At 49.4% G+C, this 26339-nt stretch overlaps 2 protein-coding genes across 2 annotated transcripts; both read right to left on the reverse strand.

Annotated features, from left to right (window-relative positions):
* Positions 1–4106: 4106 nt before the first annotated feature.
* Positions 4107–6183, reverse strand: ATF4 (activating transcription factor 4). Its single transcript, XM_037846455.1, has 3 exons — positions 5987–6183; positions 5106–5423; positions 4107–5009 (listed from the first exon to the last, which is right to left on the reverse strand). The coding sequence occupies exons 2-3, from the start codon at positions 5329–5331 to the stop codon at positions 4186–4188; spliced, it is 1050 nt and encodes a 349-aa protein (XP_037702383.1). The 5' UTR covers positions 5332–5423; positions 5987–6183; the 3' UTR covers positions 4107–4185.
* Positions 6184–9779: 3596 nt separating this feature from the next.
* Positions 9780–20343, reverse strand: MIEF1 (mitochondrial elongation factor 1). Its single transcript, XM_037846454.1, has 5 exons — positions 20206–20343; positions 15277–15427; positions 14174–14351; positions 13701–13963; positions 9780–13131 (listed from the first exon to the last, which is right to left on the reverse strand). The coding sequence occupies exons 2-5, from the start codon at positions 15418–15420 to the stop codon at positions 12325–12327; spliced, it is 1392 nt and encodes a 463-aa protein (XP_037702382.1). The 5' UTR covers positions 15421–15427; positions 20206–20343; the 3' UTR covers positions 9780–12324.
* Positions 20344–26339: the final 5996 nt, after the last annotated feature.

Consider the following 26339-nt stretch of genomic DNA (forward strand, 5'->3'; position numbering starts at 1 on the left):
TGATTGCCTGAATTCAGTAAATGGGAACTGCATCCTTTCTCTTGTTCAGGCGAGCAACGTGTGTCATCTTGGCCTCCTGTCTGTCACCCTGCATCCGTTCTGTCAGCGATGCTGTCTTGCTTGATCACTTCCCCTTGCCTCCACCATCGCACAGCCATCTCACCGGTGGCTGCAGGGACCTCTTGCTGAGCTCCCCAACTCTGACCTTGCCCCGCGCCCCACCCCCTAACCTCATTTCTACCACATACCCCCCCGCCCAGCTACTCCCGCCAGTGCCAGGCACACTTTCTCCCAGGCCCCCCCAGGTCCTGTTCCTTGGGGAGGCCTGTCCTGACTACCCCCTCCCACCCCAGCACTCTCCAGGCCTCATTTTTTCCCAACTGCCATTCCAGATCACATTTATAATTTATACTGTTTATATCATTCCTTATTCTGTAAGAGCAGGGATTTTCATCTCTAGTTCTCTGCTGTATCCCCAGCGCCTAGGACAGTATCTGGCACACAGTGGGTGCTCATGAACAGTGGCAGAAAAGCACAAAGGCCATTTCCTGCTGTCCAGAACCCACAGCCCTGTCCCAGAGACAAAACAGGTGCGAAGTGCTTCGAGCTGAGAAGCCACGGATTCACGTTGCTGCCTTACCCTTGTAGTAGGGGCAGACAGTGGAGGGCTTAGCACTGAACCAGGAAACAGTTCTGCAGCAACTGGTGGGTGCCCTGTAGGAGCACCCCCTTTCCACCCCCACAGCCCGGCCCCAGGTGACGAGATGAGTCAGGCTTGCCCCACCTGGGTAGAGCCCAGCCTGTTCTCCCACCTGGTTGGCCTAGGCCGGGGTTGGCCAAGGCCGGGCGGGGCCACTGTCCCATGGGCAGGGTGCTGGGCCTCAGCCTGTGCCCCACCTTGCGCCCCCTCCCCCTGCTTGGTGCAGGCTCTCAAGCACCCACAGCCCACACTGCTGAGCTTGGCCTATCTGTGCAGGCCACTGTCATTGCCTGTCAACTCCCCTACCAGCTGACTGCAGCAGCATTCACCTCCAGGCCAGGGTAAAATCAAAGGACCCACCTCATAGCTACTGATTCAGAGGATTAGGAACCAACACTCAGAAAATCACTTCAAACTGTGCCTGTGCAAAGTAAGCTCTCATTAAGTGTTAGCTTCAGTTATCATCAGGCATTGCAGTGGGTCCTGGAAATACAGGAGTGAACCAGACGGGAAGATCTCTGCTGTCACAGAACTTACTTGCATTTTAGTTGGGGAGTAGGAAACAGAAAGTAAGCATGTATACAAATAAATAAGATCAACTAGAAATAAGGGTTATGGAAAAAATAAAACCAGATAAAGCAGAGGGGCCAGAAGGCTTCTCTGGGGTTACTTTAGAGACTTGCATGCAGAGAGGGGGGCAGCTGTGGGAAATCCTGCCAGCAGAGGGAACAGAAGTGCAAAGGGCCTGAGGCAGGAATGAGCTTCGCAAGTAAGGGGCAGAAAGGCCATTGTGGCTTGAAGCACGGAGAAGGAGAGCCGGGGAGGTCAGGGAGGTGGCAAGGGGCAAGGGGGGCTGGGAGCTGGCTTCTGGGGCTCTGCTGGTGCCCTTGTGGCCCCCTCCCTTCTCTGCCTTTTTTGTCTGGGGAGGTCTTTGCTGCAAAGGCCTGACACGCAGCCTAGCCCAGCATCCCGGCGGGCCCCTGGCCCACACTGACCCTCCCAGGGCCTCAGCTCCCCATCTGCCTAATGAGGGGGTGGCCTGCTGTCTGCAAGGGCCGCCGCGCTTGGCACAGGATGAGTCTGGTATGATCCTCATCAAGGTGGCAGGGGCCCTCACTTCCTCTCCTCAACTCTCAGAGTCTTCTTCCTGACACACACACACCATCTCCCTTGCTGGGCCAGCTGCCTAAGGCTACAATGTTTGGAGTGGGAAGCAGAACTTGCAATGGTGGGTTTTTATTTTCTATCTTGGAAAAAAAAAAATTGAGTATCTACACATTTACATAGCAGCAGCTGAGCTCCTGGGGGGAGATGGTTTGGAGATAGCTTTGGGCTCCCCACTCTCCCCCAGCCCCTCACCAAAACCACCAGTCATCATCAGAATGGGGAAGTGATGTTTCCTCAAACCTGGATATAAATAAAATATCTTGAAAAAACTTCCCCATTTTTGTTTGTCTTAACATACCATCTTAGTACCAATGCATGCTTTCTCTGCACCCCCAGCACCCACTGCCCCCTTCCAATCCTATGGCCACCTTTGTGTTCTTCCTCTAAGAAATTTTGGAGCACTCACTGACTCAGACCACCTGGATTTCAATCTACCACCTATTTAGCAAAGTTACTTAGCTTCTCTGAGCCTCAGTTTCCTGATCTGTAAAATAGTGAGAAAGAAATGATCCTTATTAAAAAGCACTTAGCACTGAAGGACTTGGTTTCCGTAATATCAATGCATGTAGCTGACTTCACACTTTTTTTTAAACCAGTAAATCCCCATTTATTAAGCTAGTAACAGTTAAGCAGCTTAATTTTGCCTTAGAACAAAGCACACTTCTAATTTTGCCCTCCATTGTATATTGGAAGCAGATAACTTTTTCTAAGTTCACAGCTCCACAGCCAGAGGAGAATGTTGCCTTAGGACAAACAGTTAAGTGGCTTACATAGGGTGATCTGGGTGGGCTTATCTGAGATGTTTAAAGTGAAAGATGAGACCTGAAGGAAGAGGAGCCAGCTGTAGGGAGCAAGGGAAGAAGGAACCAGGAGTATAAACCCTTTGAGATGTGGCAGAGAAAGGTTAAGCAACTTGGCCAAGTCACACAGCCAGCGAGTGAGAAAGCCAGGGTCTGATTCTAGAACCTGTGCTCTTAGCCATGGCCTCTGCACAGCACCTGAATGCGTGGCTCCCTGCTCCAAGCACGATGCGGAGGCTAATGGCCATGTGGGGAATTCCAGAAGTTCAGTGCAGGAAAGACCTCAAAGGTCCCCAGATCCAAGGTTGCAAGTGGTTGCACTCACTCCAGTGGCAGTTGGGTCCCTGGCGTTACCTGCTGGGCAACAGGAAGCCAAAGGTGGCCCCTCCCCCACTGGCCCTTACGGGGCACTTGTTTCCAAGCTCAAGAGGCAATACAGGTTAAGAGCCCATACCCTGGATCCAGGCCCTTGGGTTCAAACCCTGTCTCTACCGCTTTGCTCAACATTCTCCTCCTCCTTGTGCTGCTTCCTCTCCTGTAAGGTGGTCTCGGCAGGGTGCCTACCTCATTGGGGTGTGGAATTGGACGAGATAGTGCAAAGAACTTGCGTGGCACCACCTCTGCCATACCCTCATCCCAGCTCCTCTCCTGGGCACTCCAGCGTGTCCCGGCCCCATCAGGCACAGAAGGAAAATTCAAGACTCAAATTGTTTCACTGGGAAAAACCACCTGCCACTTACAATCTTTGAGCACTGGGCTGGGCTCAGATTTGTGACTATTTGTAACAATCCAAGACAAAAGGAAGTGTTTGCCCTCTCTCACAAATGATATCAGCCTCAATGGGAAGTCCTTACTGATAACCCACGCACAGGCTGCTGCCTCTTGCAAGCTCAGCTACCTCCTGTCATTTGTTTTGGGGATGTCCAGCCTTTCAGCCACCTCAGAGGGGATAGATAGGAGTCTCAGCCACAGCTGCCACACAAGGTCCTCCTGCCTGTCAACCTTTAAACCCAGATCTGGTCAGGAGACTGCTGGCCACCATCCTGACACCCCACACTGCAGGGGAATGGAGACCCAGCTCTTGTCGTCCACTTTAGCACCAAAAGGAGCTATTTCCTCAGAATGGCTTTTTTTCTGGCAGAGGCGTGTTGTAGAACTGAAGTTGAAACTGGATAAACGGACAAAGTTTTAGGTTAAAAAAAAAAAAAAAAAAAAAAAAACACAAAAAAACAGAACTACTCAATCCAAAATGTGAACCCTTTTAACCAGACAGACAATATTACAACTTCATCAATCTTAAATCACATTGAGACAAACGCTGCTGCTGTGACGATTACGTGTGTATATGGAACTTGGCACTTTTTTGGTAAACCTACCACTACTCTTAATTTTGAAGTGTAGCTCCAGGGAAGTTTATTTAGATTCAAGAAACCAGATACTTTCACTACAAAATAATTTATTACAACACAGATTCAAAGCAGGCCTATGTACAAGCACATACACTTCTGACTACCCAAGCTAGGGGACTCTCTTCTTCCCTCTTGCCTTGCGGACCTCTTCTATCAAATCCTTCAGATACTGGATCTCCTTTGCCAAAGCATCTGCCCTCTCTTTCAGAGCCTCATTTTTCTTTTCCAGTTCTTTACACTCTCCAGTGAGGGCCTCCTGCTCTGCCCTTTTCTTCTGGCGGTACCTAGTAGCTGCTGTCTTGTTCTGCTCCATTTTTTTCAGCTTCTTGTCCAATTTCTCTCCCTTTACTTTTGCTGCTGCCACTTTTTCCCCAGGAGGGTCATAAGGTTTGGGCCGGGTACAGCCACAATGGGTACTGTGAGACTGCAAGCTCCCACTTGGAGGGCCCCCGGAGGAGGAAGGGCTATGCTTGGGAGAGCCCAGATAGGACTCAGGGCTCATACAGATGCCGCTATCGTTGTCTGAGGGGGCATCCTCCTCTTTGATGCACTGAGGGATTGCTGGGCCATAACCAGAGTCCAGCCTCCTCTCTCCTTCAGAGATGTCCACTTCACTGCCTAGCTCTAAACTAAAGGAATGATCTGGAGTGGATGACAGGGTCCCCAGGGAATGGGAAGGAGTGTGGAGGAACGTGAAGGAAGTAATCTGGTTAGTTTCTGATAAACTTTCTGGAACACAGCCAATCGGGTTCCCTGTCTGGGGGGGCTCCTTATCCTGGACTAGGGGCTCAAAAAGATCACATGTGTCATCCAATGTGGCCAAAAGCTCTTCGGGCATGGTTTCCAGGTCACTTAAACTGAAGAGGGCATCAAAGTCAAACTCCTTCAGATCCATTTTCTCCACCATCCAATCTGTCCCGGAGAAGGCATCCTCTGCAAAAGATAAGTCAGTCAGACAAAACAGCCAGCCTCTAACACCAGACCTCAGCGGCGAGTGGGCCCACACTGACAAATAAGACTTCCACTCACCCTTGCCATTGTCTGAGGCACTGACCAACCCGTCCACAGCCAGCCATTCGGAGGAGCCCGCCTTAGCCTTGTCGCCGAAGAACCCATGCGGTTTGAAGTGCTTGGCCACCTCCAGGTAGTCATCTAAGAGACCCAGGCTATCTTCAGCCCCCAAACCCGACTGGTCGAAGGGGGACATCAAGTGCCCCGCCAACACCTCGCTGCTCAGGAAGCTGCTCTCGGTCATGTTGCTCGGCTTTGCTGGATTCGGGGAAGGTGCTTAATTCGAAGGTGTCTTTGTTGGTTACAGCAAGGCTGCTGCTGAATGCCGTGAAAAGCCTGAATAGGAATTTGAAAGAGACCCATTGGCGATGACCTTGTCTGAGTTTCATCTTTTTACACGTGAGCAGATACGGAAAACACTCAGCCGTCCACTTAGAATCGGGAGCACGCGGCCCCAGGGCCACTGGGTCATCCTTCCCCGCTTCCCGGGTCAGGCGGCACAAAATGGAGGCCTCGGAAGCGCGACCACCCCGTCTCCGGCCACCGCGAGAAGGCGCTCCACCCGCATGTCCAAATACGGCCATGGCCGCCGCGGCCCCGCCCCGCCCGCCCGCCGCCATCTTGGCCCCCGCCACGTTTCGCGGACGAAGCCCTGCGCGGCCCGTCGACCGGCTCTCGGGCGGCCACGGGGGAACGAGGCCGCCAAGGGCTTCTTCTCCCGAGGCCGAGCGACGCTCTCGCGACCCAGGAGCGCTGGCGTCTCGAGGACACCAAACAGACGCCACGCGTCCCGGGCGCCTCGTAAAACCGCTTCCCCCTCCGCGACGCCGCCCCGGCCGCAGTGCCGCGCCCAGGCCGCCAAGGCCACTCCTGACCCGGACGAGCGGCCCGATACTTACGCCATGGCTTAAGCCGTTGGGGGTAGCCGCTGCAGAGCCTGGTGCTGCTGCCGCCGCTGCAAAGGCCAATGCTGCCGCAGGCACTGCTGCCTCTAATACGCCATGGCGGCCGCGGACCCTGCGGGAGGGGAGATGGGGGGACGTGGGACACGAACACAGGTTCACATCTAAGAACGGAGAAGAAATGGCGGCGGTGGCCGCAGCGCGGTCCTTTATAGACTTGGTCTCGACTGTCGCATCACAGACACATCCTTCCGCCGCCGTCACGTGACCGTCATTACTGGCCCCCTCGTTTACGCCTATCTGATGCCCTTACCAGTTCCAGCCCACAGCCTTGATGCCTGGGGCGTAGCTATGAAGAGAAAATAAGTTACGGTAAAGGCCTCGCAAACGACAAAGGAGCACTATTTTTCGAGTCCTCTATGATCAAAGAATCACGCCCTTTCCCCCGCCTCCCTGGAGCGCGGAGGGATATTCCAGAGCGCTTGGACTGGGGAAGAAAAGTCCTCCCTAGGAAAGCCGAGGTCGCCTGGTTGTCGCGCGAGACGCTAGCGAGGCGCGCGCGTCGATCTGATTGGACCAGGCATGGTGAGTCATATATATCTTCCGCTCCTATTGGCTCGGGTCCGGACGGGCTGCTCGCCCAGAGCTCCTTGGTGCTGGCCCGGACCGCGCGGGAGTCCGGCTCTGGCCGGCTCGGCCCAGTGCGCCCCGCGGTCCCTTCCTGCGTTTCTTCGCGAGGCTCCGAAGTGGCGGTCAGGTCTGAGCCGAGTTCTCCAGCCCTGGCTCCCCTGGCCCTCCGCCCGTCCTGTGTTCCTCCTTACGTACAGATTGGGCTGACTTCCTACCTGGAAGGGCCCTCGGAAGTCACCTGGCCCGGCGCCTTCGCTTTACAGCGCAATCCCACAGCCGGCGCCGACTCAGTCCACCAGGGACTCCATTAAGTAGCTAACAGAAAACCTGCCTCCCAGAAGGCTCGCAGAGTCGTGTCTTCACACAGTCAAAAAACAAAAAGAAAAACAAAAATTAACTTCTACTAAAAATGCTTTGAGGCAATGACACGAAGTTAGGAAGTTGAGGGGATCTACTAAAAAATGCTTTGAGGCAATGACACGAAGTTAGGAAGTTGAGGGGACCGTGGGCAGGCGGCATGATTCACTGATGTCAAGACAGACCGGCTGCTGGTGGGTTCTTTGCAGGCCAACGGGGTGGGGGTGGGGGTGGGGTGCTAAGACAAAACTAGGCAAAAAGGGAGATGTCATTTCATGTGTGTATTCACCTTACGCTGTCTCTTACTTAAATAGCTGAAAGGGGAAATTGGGTGGGCGCTTCTCTTAGGATGAGCCGATCTTCAAAGGCCAGCTCCACTAAAGTGGAATGAGATGCATAATCCTATAGTCCAGACTGCACTTTTACAATATTTATTGTGCTAATATAAGTTTTCTATTAAAGCATGCAATTTTTCATAAGGGAACGTTTTTCGGTTTTTGTAGATTCAATTCCTCTAACGAGAGATTTATTCAACTGACCTCTTCCACTCTCGAGTTAGTTCCAGTTAACTCCCAGGCATAGCCAACTTCCCAAATCATCCTAATGGCCCTGTGAGAAGCTTGAGAACACATCCACTTGCTGGGTTTTGGCGTTTGGAAGCTGTAGTGTGGAGAAGCCTCTCTGCTGTCCTCCACTCCCCTTCACAGCCAGCCCTGGGAAGGGGAGGGAGGCGACAGAAGCCTTGTTTCCTCCTCCATTCCTCTCAATGAGCCAGTTGAGGATCATTTTTTTGAGGACTGTGGTATCAAGAAACTTTGGAAGTACTGCCCTAGAACTACAAATCTTCTGTTGACTTGATTCAGTCTAGCCCAACAATTCCTTTAACAATGGCAAACTGATGCTTAATGGGATGAGGCGTCAATAGCTTGCACTAGAGGCAGCACAGATTAGGGGTTAGAAGACAGATTTGGGGGCAAACCTCACCATTTATTAGCTGGGATATTCTGGCTAAGTGACTTAACCTCTCTGATCCTGTTTCCTCATCTGTAAAATGAGGCTAATGATGGCATACTTCTAAGGATGAAATGAGATCATATATGTAAAACACTCAGCACAGTGCCTGGTACATGGTAAATGCCAAAAGTGGCTGCTATTATTACTATTATGATTCAGGTCTTCTGACCCTGACCTCCCAGTCTCCTCCCCCCACATCTCCTTTACCTCACCCTGCTTCCTATGGGAACTCTCCTAAATTTTTAAAATTAATTTTATTAAAAAAAAAAAAATTACCAAATAAAACACAGCAATGGAATTAAGAAAAACAAATATCCTGAAATAACTTCATTGCTGCCAGTATGCTCCTACCATACCATAAGAAATCTTACTGACAGATGAAACCAATAACTATTTATGAAACATCTAATATATGCAAGGCATACTGGATGCCGAGGTAAGAGTGTGGTGTTTTCTTTCCCCTTAGGGAACCACAAGTGTTGGAAGATAGAGAAGTTGTCTAGCGTTTTGGTGCAAAATCCGAGCCAAGGCGTCTCAGGGCATGGCCTCCTTCTGCTGCATCAGTGCCTCCTGATGGATCACCATGCAGGTGGTTGAGAATTAAAGCGAGTATTTAACACTGAAGAGGTCATGGAAGAATGACTCCAGCGGCAGCTTGTCCCTTCCATTCTATTCTCAAGACCCAGGTCAAGTACTTCAAAGGTTCTCCTAGGTGAAAATGGAGACCCAGCACCATTGTCATTGGAAAATGTTTCATACCACACACGGAAGTTAAAGCTCTTGGAAAGGAGATTTTTATTTTCTTCTCCCCACGCTGTGGAAGGATATTGTGTTCCCCAGCTTTATTTCCTCCCTCAAGGAGAAAAAAGCTGTTCTCTGGGTCTCCGGGGCAAGATGCTCCTATATGGACCTAGCCAAGAAAGGACAGACTGACAACTGATTCCATATTGACTGCCAATGAAGGACAGCCATGTAACAAGGCAAGTTGTGGACTTGGCCTCTGACACCAAGAATTTAAAGATTACCAGGTGATCAAACTGAAAAGGTAGACAACACCCTGCAGGCTGTTAGCACCAGAACCCACATCTCTGGTATTTTAGTTACAGTTACCAGTGTCTCAAAGGGCTACAACCTCACAGCCTAGTGCAGGGGTCAGCTCTAGCCTAAGAGTCTCTTACTCTTCTAAGCTTTGAACTTTAGGCAGAAAGGGCGACTCTAATCCTCTAAGAGCAGAAGTTCCCAGCCAGGATCATAGTCCCAAGGAAGGAATACGTTAGCAGAGGGCTCCTGACACATGCAGGGATCCCTACTTACAGAACCTCCCTTGGAAGGGCCCTGAACTGAATTTGATTCCTCTTTCAAAAGCCTTTGAGTTCCCAACTTGAGTGGAGTGCAAAGAAGCAAAATCATCCCATTCAGACTGGCAGGGCCAAGGCCCAGAAGGACACTAGCCTCTTCAATGCAACTTTTCCAAACTTGAGCTTTGACTTTTTTTTTTTTTTAAGTCACAACCAATCATAAAAACAAAAATACTATCGTACTGAACTCTTATTTTAGGAAGGGGTGACAAAAGAAAAAACAACAACAAAAACCTTTGGAGATCATTAGGTTTTCAGGACAATAATGAGTGTATTATTTTTTAAACATTAGGCTAAGTTAATGGTTTGCTAAGCTAGACGGTGCAAAAAACAATCTTCCCCAAACAGAGAAGTAGGAACAGATACTAAAATTCAGGAAAAGGTGGGAATTATTGAACAAAAAGGCAGGGTGAGGGGAAATCCACTGCATCTTTCCCCAAATTTTTTTTTTTTTTTTTTTTTTTTTTTAAGTAGAATGATATTACCCTCTTCCATACAGAAATTCTCAAAGCACTTAACTTATTTTCTACATTTTATGATGATGAAAATGGCAGCAAAGAGAGTAGCTTGCCTAGTCAGAGGCAGCAAACCCTCGAGGCCCAGGGCTGAGAATTCCCACTGCTGCTTCCAGTTCTGAGGTCTTCCAAGAGGTACTTACTGGTATTATGGCAAAATAATGAGCTTTTGATTTTGTGACAGACAGAGTAAACAGAAAGAGGTGCTCTTAAGAAGATGGTCCTTAAGAGAAAAGGCAAACTCACTTCCCCTCTTAACATCATAAGTATATTTGGCTTTGATAATTTGGGTCTTGGTCTTTTTTTCTTTTTTTTTTTTTAAGCTCTCCTTCAAATGTCTTATATGGAGCATGATCAGAAACACCAGCTTGGGAGAATGGTAATATAATACTCACCACAGCAGGGAAACCAAACCTTTATCTCGAAGAAGAAAAAAATCCCTGCTTTTCAACACTCTATCAAGGCCTCCCTTCCCCCTGGCTTCTCGTGGACAACACATGGGTGCGTGGGACTCATCAGTGACTGGGCCCCACCCCCTACCACTACCCAAATCTCCCAGGGTAGCACATGGCCATATGTGTATAGATATATTTTTAACTCCTATTTGATTCTGATGAACAGCCAGGGTGGAGAATCTCTACACTAGAATCTCAAGGTTGTAAGCTTGATCTTTCTCATTTTTTCTCAGTAGCTTCATTCAGAAGAAATAACTGAACTACCATAAGGCACCCTTGCACATATATGGAAGAGGCAGAATGATTCTCTTAAGAACAGCAAGGGTAACCCTGGTTCTCAACCTCCTAATGTATGACAAAAAAGGGATGGAATCTCAGAGGGTAGCTGAGGCATCTAAGCTATTTAAAGAGTCATTTCATGTCACTGTCATGGGAAAGGAATGAGACATCTGCAGAGAGCCTCACCAGAACCTCACTGATGGACAGATAGTAAGAAGAGAAAAAAATAATAAGACTTGATGGGAAAATAACAAAATACTGGATGGGCAAATCAGAAACAGAATTATTATCTGCCTGTTTCCACAAACAGGAAAAAAAATACAAGACACAAAGACACTGTGATTTAAACACTCCTCCCCACCCTCAGGATACTTTTACACCACAATATAAATAGTGCAGTTTTAAGCAGCAGGAAATAAGAAGGAACGTAGGAAATACCCACCTCCCTTTCATGTACATTTTATCCATGAGCTCTCTCTTCCCAGGTGCTGGGTGAGAGGCACGATAAGAGTGAAGTCTGTATGTACTCAGTTGCCCTTTGGCCTCTGGAGGTGCCAGGAGACTTCAACAAACACCCCTTTCACATTCCTGTGGCAAACATGGGGGGATGAGGGACTGGGTGTCGGGCAAGTTCTTGCTCCAGGCAATGTCCTAGAAAGGCAGGGTCTGTCTGGGGGGAAGGGAGGGAGGAACATGGTCACAGAGACCAACTGGTGAAGAGATTTTCCAGCTTTAACCTCTACTGCTAAGGCTGTTTCTTGAAGGCCTTATCCTAATTGGCATAAGACAAGGAGGAGGATGGAAAGCAGCTTCTTGGTGAGGTGCTGCCCTTGCTGCCTCCTTCCCTTCCTTGTCCTTGTCTGACCCCTGCACACGGCAGCGCTGCCTGGCCCAGCCATGGGTAAGGACATTAGGTACACAAACCTTCTAGCAGACCTTCTTAACCACCTCCAGTTCCCCCACCCCGGCACTCTCACTGATGGCCACTAAGAAATACAACCTCCAAATAAGTTTATGTCCAGTTTATATTGAGCCCTCACTCCTGAGTGGGTCAATAACAGTGTTCCCATGAGAGACGTTCTCAACAATTATGAATATGAGTTGGTCAGAGGAGGGGCAAACGGGCTTCTTTTCCAGAATCCTGAGTCAAAGTCCAGCTCTTCTGCTAGCCTTACCCCAAAAAACCCTAAATACTGCCTTAGACACTCATTCTGCAGAGCTCAGCTTGGAAACATGCAATCGTAGCTCTTCACTGACATTCAACTAGAAGGCAACATCTCGATTAGGCAGATGTGCTCCAGGGAAAAGAGCAAAACAGAAGGCATGAACAAGACAGAAAAGATGGAAAAGAAAAGAGCTAAAAAGGAACAGGCAAAAAAGGCAGGGCAGACAGAGACAGACTACCTGGCCGAAATGCAAAACAACTGGTCTCAACAGCCCAGGCCAGTGCTCTGCCTTCTCATTTCACTCTGAAAAATTAGCCTGGGGCAAGGGATGGGGAGAGAAGAGCAAGAAGCACAGTGTTTGGTAACAAAAATAGAAAGGGTTGGGTGAGAAAACAGGAGACTGAAAAGATGTCCTCCTAATCAGCACAAAGTGATCAGGGCAATGACCAGCAAGACGGGAGGCACCCAGGAACCCTGTGTGGCACCAACCACATGGCCGAGTGTTTCTAACGGAGAATCCAGGGCCTGACCACCCAACACCCACTGCGGCTTCCACCTGCCCTACGTCTGCAGCAGCACCTCTGGCTCAGACAATGAGCAATAGAGAGTGTATCCCAACTCATCTATTTCTTCAGGAGTGAGCTCTGCAAATAAGTTCACCTTGGGGTTCAGAGCACTGGGCAGGACTCCAGCCTCTAAGTAGCTGATGAGCCCCCTCAAGGCCTGCAGGAACCGGTCAGCCAGCAGATCTGGAGACCAGTCAGCCTCCTCCTCGGCCAAGTGGAGGATGACGTTGGTGAGCTGGCTCGCAGTGAGGTGGCCCAGGGCCGGGGTGGACTTGCATATAGCCTTGAGGATCTTGAGGCACAGAGATCGGCAGCCTAAGTCAGCCTGGTCCAAAGCCCGCAGGCGTGCCGTCTCAGCAGGACGCAGGCTCAGTCGCCACAGGTTGTCATACTGGGCTAGCCGGTGTGGTCTGGCCACTAAAACAGTGTCACCGAGAGTCACTGATGGCAGGAAGTCAATGACGAGATGCTTGTCACACTCATACTGCACTTCTAGGGTCAGAGCCTCCGGGAGTGGCGCTGGTCGGATCACATAGTCCAAGAGGGACCCTATGGCCGGCCAGTTGATAGAGCCAGCCACTACCTTCTCAAACGTATCTGCCACTGTCTTTGGGGAGAGGTAGCCCCCTACCACGCAGCGGTCCCAGTAACTGCTACCACGAGGGAAGTATTCTGGGTTCTCACGACGAACCAGGAAAAAGCCGGGGGCATTCATGATGGTGTCCTCACCGGGGATACACGACCACAGGTTCTGCTCCAGCACGAGGGGCACAATGAGTTGGATGTGGTCAGCTGTTACAACCTATCATGGCAGACGAATTAAAAAGATTTTGAAGGATTTAATCTGCCAAAGAGACATGCTTTCCCAAACATAGGTCCCCCTATCTTGCGTTCCCCGAACAAGAAAGGAAACTAAGAATTCTTTCATGCCTCTGTATCAATCCACAAAGAGTGAGGATTTACAGCCAGGTCTGCTGGTGATCAGAGCCCATGTTCGTTCTACCATGGCACAACATCTCTGGGTATGAAGCCCACATAACTTCCCCCATGCCTTACTGAAGAAAGAGCAGACTCAAGGAGAGAGAGCACTAGGAAGGAGAGATGGGGACAAGATTATAGGAAGGAGGAGGCTTCTTACAGCTTCTTCTAGGTGGGGAATATCATGAAAAACTGAGAAGGGGTTAAAGAAGATACAAGAACAGAGAATAACAAGTACAGATTTCCAGGTGTTGCTTCAATGTGCAAGATCCAGACGCAGTAAGACATCAGTCTTTCTGACAAGCCGGAGACACTGATGTTCTGTACCAACATTATCTGAGAAGCATCTTAGTCAGTACCCAATCCCACCCTTAGTGAGAACCACCTTGTTACCTGCAAATCATCATAGAGGCTGCCACTCAGGTACATGTCCCGAAGAGGCATGTCAGGCAACTTGGCCCGCAGGAAACCCCGAAGCTCAGCACATATGTCCACGGCAGCTTGCTTGGCCCGAGCCTGCTCGCCAGCAGGGATGGCTGCCCGGGTCCGGTAGTAAGAAAGAAGTTTCTCCTGCAGGGACATGCGGAGTCGTGACTTCTTCAAGTCTACCTGGCCCTTCCTGGTCAATGGTTTGGGCCGGGGTGGGCAGAATGTATCTGCCAAGGCAAGAGAGAGAGGCACATGAGCTCTTCCCACACTTGCTCAGTCCACAGCTACCTCCGCCCCGGAAAGGGGAGGGGCTTGGCACGAAAGGCAAGTGTCAGCACAGTGCTTGGCACAAGTGTGCTCAAGGACTGTGTGTTGAATGCAGGCGTGGTGCTGAGGGCCCAGAGGTAAGTCCCACAAGGGGTAAATGACTTTCTCACCTGTGTCAAGAGTGGAGGAGGCTGTGGGAAGGGTCTGCAGGGACCGGCTCAGGCCTGACTTCATGTCCTTATTCAGCAGTCGGGGGGAGCCCATCCAGTTTGGTTCCTCCCAGCTCCTTTTCCCTGAATGGCTCAGGCGGGTGGGGCTGGTAGGGGCACTGATTGCCCGATCGTACATCTGGAACACAGATAAGACACGGGATATAAACCTTCCTTCCTCCTCCTATTTCCTTTCAATTTCTCTCCTCCCCAGCAGCTTTGCCCTAGTGAGTTTAACTACAGCTTTCTAATAACTTTGTTTTCTTCTAGATTAGACTTTGTTTTGTGCAGAGAACTCAGGAGATACTAAATATAAATAAGAAAGAAGTTTATCCATAATGCCACAACCCAGAATTAACTATTGTAAATATTTTTGTGTACTGTTTTTTTTTTAGAAATAGATTATATAATTAGGACCATACTCTATATAGTTTTGAAACCTGATTTTTTCACTTCACATCATTTTGATCATTTCCCCGTATCACAAAGAATGCTTCAACATTTTTCTGACTATACAACAATGTACCTTGTGAATGTACCATAAGGTTGAACACTGATTCTTTTATTTAACAAACATGTATTGACTGGCTACTATGTGCTGGGCATTGTTATGGATGCTAAGAATAAGGCAGTCAAGCAAAGAAACCAAAATCTCTAAAAACTCATGGGGTTTTCCGTCTGGTAGGAGGATACAGATAATAAGTAAAAAACTTAAGTTAAATATAAGTATGTAGGTATAAATGTTCAGAAAAACAAAATTGGAAAACGGAAATAGGAAGTGTGGGGGTGGTTGCTATTAATAAGGTAGTTATGGAAGGATATTTTAGTTATTTGCAATTTCTTACTTGCTGGGATAAATTTCTCTATTTGTATCGCCAATAAAAACATCAATCATTTCTTTAGGGCAGGGTCCTAGAAGAACTGCTGAGTTCTCTTAAATCCCATCAAATAACAGCACGTCACCAAAGTGCACTCCCATGAGTGGCATCCAAGCCCTGTTCAGGGGAGTCCTGCTTTGCAGAGGCTGCCTGCCCACCTCCCCCAGCCCTGGCTATGGCACTTACCCGCTTAACCGCCAATGTGGCGATGCCCAGCATGGCTGCTCCACCTACCCCCAGCACCAGCCGGGCATTGGAGAGCACAAAATCAATGGCCGTGCCAATGCCATTGTCATCCTTCTTGCCTTTGCGCTCACCAGCGCCTGCCATTGCTCACCTGAGAATGAAGGCAGAACACAGCCATCACCACCAGGGACCGGGAGCCATCCCTCCCCTTCCTCCTACCTGGCCAGTTCAGGGTTCTCTGGAAGTTCCAGCAAACCAAATCCCCTGGCCCCTGGCACTGCCTGTTCTAAGTCTAGAGGGAAATACCATGTCCCAGGATATATCTGGATGAAAGGGACACCTGTCTTGATGCTTGATCATGCTTACTGGGAAAACTTCTCTACTAATCTCAATTATAGACAGCATCAACCTCTTTGTCAAGCCTTTCTTTTATTAGAGCAAAGTACACCACCACTCAATACCACCTTCCCCACCCCTTCACAAGGTTATCATGTGGATGATAGTAATCTTTTGGTCAGTACTTCCTGGAAGGTTAGATCTGAGAATGGCCTTGAGGCTTATCCCATCCCATCATTTCATATATAGGGAGGGGATCTACCAGAGGTCACAGAGAAAAAGAATGGCAGAATCATCTCCAAACCTCAAGACTTCCAACTCCTACTCTGATGGTTTTTCTACTATATCATGCTTACCTTCACACACAAATCAAATTGGTCCTTATTCTATCTACCTTCTAGAAACACAACACAAAATAATATGGACCAAACACACACTCTACACATTGAGATAGAATTATAAGCCCATATGTAAGAAAGGTCCACAGAAGCAAACAACCTTCTGTGGATGCTCTCACTTGATGAATGCTTTGTCTCTTGGGTAAGTGTGGAGGACTACAACAAGCTCAGGTGAGGCCAGAACTGAGAGTCAACACAAGGAACTCTGGTAGACTTGGCTCTTAACTGGAAAACACAAAGCCCATCTGATCAAATGCACTTGGAAGAGTAACTAAAACGTGCTAACCAAAAAGGAGTTTTTGGAGAAGCAGCTGGCTTCAATGGCACAGGCATAACTGGTCTTCCCATACTGTACTCAAGCAAAGCAAGCACACATTGGCTCCTTGGCAACAGAGGAGTCATCCTGACTGAAGTGTCCCCAATGCCCAAATAAGCCCATTTCCCACAGAGTGAGAACAGGTAAGGGATGGCGACATGGTTCAGAGCTGAGTAACACTCTTAACACTGCTACTCTCCTCCACCCTGTGTCCTGTATGCCAGGATCACATAAGGAAAAACAGAGTTGTATACTATTCCAAGCCACAATTATGCAATAGGATACCAAGAGAAGTCACTGGGAACATCTTCCACTGTAAAATAACATTCTTTTTAATACTGTGTAACAGCTAGGTACTGCTATTTTCATATTTTGTGCCCTTTGCCTATTCCTCTCCCCAAAAAAGAAATATTTGGTTCTAGATCTGAATCCTGACTCTACTTATTCCAGCAACTGAGTTAACTAACAGTCACTGTCAAGTCCAAAAATATTTTTTCCTGAACTAAAGTTTACATCCTTGGTGGCACATTTCTTTTCTCCTCCTTTTACAGTCAATCGAAGCTTCAAGTTTAGGGACATAAGGAGAGACTATTTGGCCAGTGACGTATACTTGTTCTTCAGCTGCAAAGAGCAGGCAAGATCAAGGAGAAGAGTTTAACTTTCTATTTATAGATGGGGTCCGGCAAGAAAGTTAGTCAACCTTCCCCAGTGGCCCCTGAGACAGAGATGGGGCATGTCAAACTCACTGAGGTAGAGGAGTCAATCGGGAAAAAGTAGAACATTCCGCATTTTCCCACATGCAACAATGGAAAAATAAAACTGAAGAGCCTTTACTAATGAATTTACAAAAGGGAGGACCCATGGCTGTAACCACCCTCTAGACCATTTTTGGATGGAATGCAGCTGGCCCAAAGGGTCTCCCTCTAAGCAGAAGTTGTGAGGGGGCTCCCTGGGCCACCAAGTCTGCGGCCTTGTGCTGAGGCAGTGGTGTGGCACAACAGAAAAGAGCACGGGTTTTAGAGTCGGACATCCTGAGACTGAGTCCTTGGCCTTTGAGTCCTTACTTATTAGTGGGTGACCCCAAATGAGTTATTTACCATCTTAGCTATGAAAAGGAACGAATGATGCCTGCATGGCTTAAATCACAGAGTTGTTGTGAGGAAAAAACATTTAAAGTCTCTCAAGAGTCCCATGCACAGGACAGAAGGCAGTCAGCAAACTGGATTGTCCTGCAGGTTACATTTCTCCTTTTTGAGTCTGAGCTAAGAATGACCTTTAACATTCACACCGATGCTACCCTGGGCTACAAAGGGCAGAAATTAGAAAGCTGGGCAGACTTGTTAAAAGCTTTTCCTACTCTAATGCAATATGCCACCCTCCAAGAACCAGGTGACATGCCAGAGACCCAGTGACCTGGAAGGAGAGCATCCACAAGTTAACAGGAGATAGGAGTCCTTATTCTGAAACTCAACTTGTTCCAGCAGAAACTGCTCATCCACTGGAAATCCTCTGATTGGGTCCTCCGGCACTAGCCCAGAGCCTGCTAGAAGACAGGAGCTCAATCTGGCAAGGGAGAGAGCCCTGGCTCTTCAGTGCAATCAAGAAGAACCTTGACCTGGTGGGCAGAGCTGGGGATGGAGCATATGAGCTCTACCAACATTTAAGGCAAGTTATTTAATCTGCTCCCTAGGTATAAAAAGTGGGGATGGAAATACTTGTCACCTTAATAGTGGGGATGATGAGGCCATACAGCTTTCTGGGATGACAGCACAGAACTATAAAGATTCCAGTTTGCCCAGGAATCCGACTTGGAAGTCATATAACTTAAAAATAAAAACCTGTCTGGCTTAAGTATGGCTACGACCAACAGCTAACATGAAGTGTGTACAGTGTACTGGGCTTTTACATCTATTACTTCCCTTAATCCTCAGAACAATCCCATGAGGTCAGTATATTATCTTCAATTTACAGATGAAGAAACTGAGGCAGAGATTATGTAACTGGGCCAAGGCCACTGTTTCAGTGAGGATACAGTCAGGATTTGAATCCAGAGCTCATGCTGCTGAGGAGAACTAGTTTACAGGGGTCCTAAGGTAGTGTTGCAACCCCACCTTGTTCACTTCTCTCTATTAACCACTAGCTCATAAGCTTTTTAGGGCATTTTGTCTCAGTCACTGTTACATCCCCGGGGAGAGCAGTGTTTGACACACAGTAAATATCTGTGGCATGAATGAACTGTTAACCTATGGAAGTGTTTTTGTTTTTGTTTTGAGAGGGGGTGGTGGCAATGTATCACCAAACTCACAGTCAAAATAGATTAGGAATAGAGACTTCAGTACTCACTATTTCCCTTCCACGCCCACTACCTCTCCCTGGACAGTCTCCCAGGAACATCATCCCACTCTTGGCCCCGTACTGCCAAAGGCAGCTTTGCCAAAAAAAAAAAAAAACAAAAGCCATAAGGCTCCTCCTCCTGCTCTCCTTCTCTCAATAGAAAACAGCACCCTCCACCCCACTGGCAAGCCACACGCATCAGTTATCCTTCATCCTTCTCTCTCCACCTCCTGCCTCAGCCAACTGGTCACTAAATCCCAGTGTTGTACATGTTGCATTTACATGGTGGACCGTTCCACCTCAGTCCCTCAATCTCATCTTGCCAGATTCACTGCCTCTAGTATCTATCTATAGTATCAGTCGATCCTCCACACTCAAAACCAACAAAATCCCTTTAAACACAAATGTAGCACATCACTCCCCTGCTTAAAAAGCTTTAATGGTTTCCCCACTATCCAATAGTCCGATCTCCTTAAAGGAGATTCAATGTCTTCAAAACTGGCCCCAGCCTCAACTCCAGCCACTTGCCTCACATGTATAGCACTTGCCTTACAGGTAGTCAAGTTTCTGAACTACAAAATGTATTTTCCACCTCCAGGCATTTGCTTATTCTTGCCCCTCTGCCTGGCAAGCTTCCACTTCTCATTCACGGCAGACCTCAAATGTTCTCTTTTCTACAGCCATCTGTGATCTCGTTCCACGACCTTGCCCAAGGAAGAATCACGTCTTCATCTAGCTCCACAGCTCTTTACACAACCCTTTAATACAGAGCTGACTACGATGGAATTATTTTCCACTGACCTCATTAGGCCGAGTTCTTTGATGGACCGTATAATTCATCACCATCCCTAGAGCCTACAGAAGGCCAGATTCACAGAAGGCCCTCTAGGAATAGTTGCTGAATTAAATATAATCATTACACTACAGAGGGGCTTCCTGATAACACTGACAGCGGGAGTAGAGCTAATACACCACTTGCCAAGTACTACTCCAAGTGCTGCACATGTACTACCTCATTTAATTCTCATAATAACCTTAAGAGTTGGGTACTAATACTGTTTTATAAATGAGGAAATAGAGGCCTGGAAAGGTTAACTGATTTACCCTAAATCTTACTGCTACTGGTGGCAGTGCCAGGATTTGAACCCAGGCACCAAAACCCCCAAAGTCTATACAGTATGTTTGCTTTCCAGACAGAATATAGTCATGTTTTGGGGAATGTGCTCTGACCCACAAGATAACTGAATACACTAAAGAATGAGCCAGCCTGTAACTGAGCTCATGGTTCTAACCAATACCTTTTCTAACATTTTCATATGTAAAATGTTCTATGAAATAAAATGGTGTTAGCAGTTCTGTTCTGATGGATTTGAAACTCAGTGCCCTTTTTTTCTCCACAAGAGAACACACTTCCATTAAATATGTATGCATTTCTTCCATTGATTTCTAAAGGAAGGACTGTGTCACTAAAAGAAAAATTTCTCTCTCTCTCCTGGACCCTGGCACCAGAAACAATGAAACCTTTAGGAACAAGGGCCTACCTACCTGAGGTTTCTTAATGCATCTGTGAGGTGGGATGGGAAGGAAAAGGAGAGGATCCTAAACAAGCCCACCCAGTTTGCTGTGGAGGAAGACCAGGCCCTTCTCCAACTGCCTCTCCCGGGCTTCAGGATCCTCTAGCTTCTGATTTTTCCGGAATTCACGGCGGATGGTGGCAAAGTAGAAGTCTCGATCAGTGTAGCGAAGCTCTCGGCCCTGGCGCAGCAGAGCCCGGTAGAGACTCAGCACCGCCTCTCGGCTCCACGGGGCCATGGGGGACTGGCAGGGTCTGGGCGTCAAGCTATAAGCAGAAGGGAAGACAGAGAAACCTACAATCAGAATTAAGATGGAAGGGCCTTTAGAGAATATCTACTTCAGAAGTTCTTAATCTAGGTTTCAGAAACCCCCAAGATCCCTACAATGACTTAAGAGGCAGTACGGAGTCAAGACCTCAGCTTCTCGACTCCCTCTCCTGGGAGAGGACAGGTGATAGTGAAAGGCCTAAGCTTGAAATCTGGCTCTGTTACTTACCTGCCATATGACTTTGGGCAAATTACTTAGCTGCTATCTGTACCAGCTTCTTCACTTGGAAAATGGAGATAATATTTCAGTAATAGAGACTACCACACAAGACTATTTGGAGAATTGCAGGAGATGACTCATGTAAAGCACTAAAAGAAAACTTTTACCATAAGAGGTGTTCTAGGGTGACTGAAGACAAGAACTCGACGCTATACTTGAATCTGGCACCAGCAATTATGAACTGCATACCCTGGGCAAGTTTCTTAACTTCTCTGTGCTTCTTTTTTCCTATATGTTTGGTGTGACCACTGAATGAGTTAACTTGTGGAACATGTTTAGAACAGTGTGCAGGATATGTTAAGCAGTCAGGGAGAGCTATTATTAGTGCTACCTAACCTGGTATATAAGTGCTTAATATATATTAGGTTTAGTTATACATTAACTGCCACTACCTTCCTTCAGCAACAATGAACCCTTCATGAAAGCAGGGTTACAGTTTGTAAAATGCTTTGTCATCCATTACCATGCTTAAACTAAAGAACTAAAACAAAATTAAGGAACCTATAACGTCAGTGTTTGTAACAATGAACTTACTAAGTGCTTGCTATATACCCTGCAAGTTCCAAGCATTTCCCACAGAACCACTCTTCTCATTTTATCAAGACCCCACTGTCCCATTTAAAGCCCCACTCCCCATTTAAAATGGAGAAAACCGATGCTGAGAGGGAAGTGATTTCCCCCAGCACTGCACCTTACACGCGAGGCTGGACTCTACCTTGGTTGGTGGGTCCTCACCATGTGCACAGCACTCTTGGGTGCTCTACAAACTTTCCAGGCACTGGTGTGAATGCAAGAGGGAATCCTCCCAACGTCCCTATGTGGAATTACCCCAACTTCAGAAATAAGAGATGAGACTGAGAGGGTCAGGTATTTGGGGAAAAGATCTGGATTTTGGGCCCAAAGCCAGCCAGCCAATTAGTAGCCTCCGGCCTTGCTAACTTCCTGCGCAAGCTGGAACAAGCCACTGTCCCTCTCCCTTTTCCCTCAACTAAAGAAGAGCTCCCCTCGGCCCTGAGGGACCCCAGTAGTGGAAGAGCTGAATCCAAGAAATCAACAGGGAGTGCTTTATGAGGTATAAGGCGCCAGTCACGACGAGGGCTGTTACTGCAAGGGGGCTCGGCGAGGGGGCGACGGGGCCAGGCCAGTCCATGGTTCCTCCCCGACCCTCGGGGCGGCCGGGCCGAGCCGGGGAGCCCAGACCCGAAGGCTGGGGCAGGCCGGCTGGGAGGCAGGGAAGACGCCGGGACGCGGGACAGGATGGGGACACGCAGTCGTCTCCGAGGAGAAAGCCGAGGGCTGGATGGGGCGAAATCCCTCCGTGGCCAGGCCGGTAGCGCGGTTCCGAGCTGGATGGGGGGCATCGGCAGAGGCCCTGAGAGGAGGCGCCCCGGCCGCCGCCAGCCTCACTCCTTTCCTCACTCACCCGAGGGCCGCGCGCTACCACTCCTCAGGCTTCGCTTTTCGCCGGGTACTTCTCCCCAGGTCAGCTACCAACATGGCCCCTTCACTTCCGGGACGCGACCTTGCGCACGGAAATGAGGGGCGGGACCGAAGGGAGCAGGGAGGCGGGCGGAGGCGGAAGAACTTCCGGTCTCCCCGGCGTCTTCGCTCTCCGGGCGGGGCCAGGAGTCTTCTGGCCACGCCCCCCAGAGGAGCTCCGTCTCCCGCGTGACGTAAGTCCAGAGACCTGCCTGCCCTGACTATTCCGACACCGCCCTCGGGCTGTGGCCTGGCTGCGGTTACCGCGGGGTCTACTGAGTGGGCAGAGGGGGAGATGGCAGGTGCTGCCAGAGGCAGACCGCCCCCCCTCACCTACCTTCGGTCTCCGTAGCCTCTCAGAGGTGTCGGACTCTAGCCCTGGCCGCTGCTCTTGGGCTGGGGCCATGGAGATTGCCGAGGGAATTCTAGTACTAATAATATTCCCTGTCATGGTTTTCAAAGCTCTTTCCAATCTGTTTTCTCAGTTTTCTTTTCATCCCTCTATGCTGTTCCCGCTCCCCAAACCCTTTGGCTCCTGGCCCACTCCTACCTTTCAGGGTCCACTTCCATTGTCCCCTCGGAAGTTTTTCCGGCCCCTTCCTCTCCCCTTCCCCCGACACACTGCAGGTGCCTGTTTCGGGCCCCACTGAAATGTCTGCGCCGCCATTATAACTCTTACCCCGTTCAACAATCAAAGTATTGATTGCGCCCCAGGCCCTGCTTTTAAATGTCCTGAATATATTTGCCTCTCGCTCTCGCTACATTTGAGGGCGGGGGTCAGGTCTTTACGGAGCCTGTAAGCCCTTCCCCCAGTGCGCGCAGGAGTCCGGCCTCAGAGGGGCGCCAAGGCGCCGTCTTCTCCCGGGAAGGCAGGCTTTGGAGTGGAGCCCAGCGCCCAGCTCCTCCGTTTCGGACAGCTGCCCTCCAGCAAGTTTCCCAACCTCTAGCAGCCTCAGGGCTGTTGTGAGGATTAAATGGTGGCTAAGGGAGGGAGGCAGCGCTTACTCATTTATTCATTCAACAAATCTTCGCTGAGGGTCTCCAAGGCGCAAGGCCTGGGGAGGCGGCAGTGAGGGTGTGTGTGGGGGGGTTACAAGGAGGGTTCCAGGAAGCCTCGTTGATGAGGGGGCTTGAGCAGAGGCGGAGGAAAGAGCATTCCAGGCCGAGCCCCTCTGGTGGGTCCTTGAGCTTGGTGCAGGGGGAGCAGAGAGCCAGGGAGCTGGGGAAGAGGCAGAAGGTGAGGTGAGAGAGTTCTGGGCACAAGTCAGAGGAGATCATTCTTGGGACTGGAGCCACTGAAGTGTTTGGAGCAAAAGAGCCCTGCAGTCCATCTTAGGCTCAGTCTGGTTTGAGAGTGACTGAAGGGGACCGGGGCTGAAACAAGGAGACCAGTCAAGAGGCTGTTGCAAAAATCCAGGGGAGAGAAGAAGGCTCAGACCAGGGAGCTGGTAGTGGAGGGGGAGACCAGGGGTCAAATCCTGGATATCTTTGGAGGTAGAACCGACAGGATTTGCTGATCGGGGGTGTGAGAGAGAAGGGTCAACTGTGTAGCTTTGGGTTTCTGCCTGAGCAATTGCCCAGCTGCCCCACACATACATCAGTGCATTTAGGGGTGTGTTCCAGGTTTTTCATATTGTTAAAAGAAGGCGGCTTTCCAGTGTCCTGTGGTCTCTGTGAGGAGCTGGGGCGGGGGGAGGTTTCCTGTGACTTAGGGAGACCCGGCAGCATTGGGGAGACCATGAACCTCTGGGGTTCCTAAGACAGGGACCTCGGTGGGGCCTCGAGGGAGCTTGAGACTTAGGGGCATTAGAGAGCATGGAATCTAGGAGCTTTGGGATCCTTGCTCTGGGCCTTCCCAGGGCTGGCTTGGCTTGGGGGAAACAGATGAAGTTCAACCATTATGTCCCTCTTACCGCTCACCCCAGCACCAAGTGCCACCTTTATTATGCACCTGCTGTGTGCCAGACATTGGACTGGGCATTTTACAAACACTGTATTGGGCGCTTCACAAAGGCTGTATCATGTCTAATTGCAACATCCCTGTTTGCTAAGCATCATTAGCCCATTTTAAAGCTGAGAAAACCATGACCAAGAGGGTTCAATAACTTCTCTAAGATGTTGAGCTGGGCAGGAGGGAAGCTGGCAGTAGAACACATATTTGTCTTATTCCAAAGTGTGTGTTCTCTCCACTCTTCCAGGCTGCCCTACTTTACTCTGTAAAGAAATAGTTCTGTGACCCAAATAAATCTCAATGGTGACAGTCCTGGCTGGAGGACGAGGTGCCATTGCTGGGGGACCAGGTGCCCTTTCACATCCCTCCTGACCCTCCATTCTCTAGAATATGATCGTTAAGAGGTATGGAGGTCCCTCAGGGATCAGCCCTGCAGATCAGCTCCCCCAGACTCTGAGTGCTCCTCACCATCTTCTCTTTACTTCCAGACTCACGAGGCTCCTCCCTGCCCCAATGCTGCCGGGGCAGTGGGGGGAGGGGCGGTGCAGGTGGGCATCTGGCGCATGTCCCCGGTGCCTTTGTTGGTCAGGGACCCCTGGCAAGGGGCTCTGGCTCAAATCTCAGGGCTCTGCCAGGTTCCATGGGACAAGGGGCATCTGGATTCTCTCGGGCTGATTGTGCAGTTTGGACATAATCCCCTGGTCTCACCTCTGGATGAGGCAACCGTCTCCTAGGGACCATGGCTGTAGGGCCAGAGGGAAGCATTTGTTCACCCAGAAGTCACAAACACGTAATGGGCATTTCATTATTGTCGAATGAATGAATGAATGTACGTTTCCCAGAAAGATAGAGAGCCAGGGAGAGAAGGAGCATTTCCCCTGAGTCAGGCTGGGTTGAGTCCTGTCTAATTTGAAAGGGACATTTGGGGTGGCATTGAGTGAGGGTATTGGGGTGCCAATCCCAGCTCTGTGACCCCACGCAACTGATTTAAACTTTCTGTGCCTTGGTTTCCTCATCCGTGAGTTGGACATGGTGACACTAAAATGACCTCATGGGGTTTTGGAGTATAAAATGAGATAGGACATGAGTCAGGTGTGGACTGGGACTGATACATGGTTAGCCTACATAAGTGGTGGCTTATCTTATTATAAGATGTCCTTGTGCTTGCATGGAAGGATGTATGGGATTGTTAGCCCACAGGCAGACTTTGGAAACTCAGGACACCAATTCCAGGGCAGGAGAGCCTCAAGCTGTGGATCCCCTGGCCCCCAAATGCCTCGGTGATCAAGGATGTAGGCCCCAGAAGGTTAAGGCGGGATGCTGTGACAAAAACGAAAACGGGAAGACTCAGGCAAGATGGCGGCATAGAGAGGAGTGGAAGCTAAGTAGTCCCCCTGGAACAACTACAAAAAACCAGAAACAACTAGTAAATAATCCAGAATAACTGCGGGGGGACAAACGAGACCATCCATTCATCATACACCAACCTGAATTGGGAGGAATGCCCGAGAACACAGCATAAAATCTGTAAGTAAAACCTGCGTAACCAGGTCGGGAGACCCCCTCCCCCATAGCCCGAGCTGCAGAGCTGCGTGGTGCCAGAGAGAAGCTCTCTCCCAGCAAGCGAATACGGCTCAGCTGAGCTCCAACTGGGGTTTTAAGTAGCGAGTGTGAACTGCTCACTACAGGTCCGCAGCCCCAAAAAACAGACAGAGGCTTTGGGTGACAACTGACCTGGGAGAGCCAGAGGGTCGCCTTGACTGGGTCTGAAGGGGACTATCTGTTTCTTTTTCGGCTCAGTGGAGAAAGCCCCAGTCATTTTAAGTTTCCAGGGCTGTGACTCTGGGAAGGGTGGAGACAGCACAAGCAGAGAGCGAGACCATTGAAATGCTAATGACCTCCACCTGAGGGGTCTGTCTTCTCTAGGAGGAAAGGGGTGGGGCCCTTTCCATTCAGAACCAGACCCCAGAGCCTGGGGGAACACGGCCATACCTCCTCACACCAGTCAAGAATTATAGGCTAACAGGCGTCACCTGCTGGGCAGAAAAGCACAGTGACCCGAGGCATCAAAGGGTGGAGCAATTTTCTAAGACACACCCTCAGGGAAACCAGATACTGAATATTTCTT

This window comes from Choloepus didactylus, chromosome 8 (assembly GCF_015220235.1).
Source record: "Choloepus didactylus isolate mChoDid1 chromosome 8, mChoDid1.pri, whole genome shotgun sequence".
NCBI classification, from domain to species: domain Eukaryota; kingdom Metazoa; phylum Chordata; class Mammalia; order Pilosa; family Megalonychidae; genus Choloepus; species Choloepus didactylus.

What these genes read in the sequence shown, in the direction of transcription:
- MIEF1 (XM_037846454.1), bottom strand. Translation starts at nt 15,420, where the DNA reads ATGGCAGGCGCTGGTGAGCGCAAAGGCAAGAAGGATGACAATGGCATT. An exon ending in CTCCTCCACTCTTGACACAG is followed by an intron (nt 13,964 to 14,173) that starts GTGAGAAAGTCA and finishes TTGCCTTGGCAG; the next exon opens with ATACATTCTGCCCACCCCGG. An exon ending in GCCTCTATGATGATTTGCAG is followed by an intron (nt 13,132 to 13,700) that starts GTAACAAGGTGG and finishes CTGCCATGATAG; the next exon opens with GTTGTAACAGCTGACCACAT.
- ATF4 (XM_037846455.1), bottom strand. Translation starts at nt 5,331, where the DNA reads ATGACCGAGAGCAGCTTCCTGAGCAGCGAGGTGTTGGCGGGGCACTTG. An exon ending in TGCCTCAGACAATGGCAAGG is followed by an intron (nt 5,010 to 5,105) that starts GTGAGTGGAAGT and finishes TATCTTTTGCAG; the next exon opens with AGGATGCCTTCTCCGGGACA.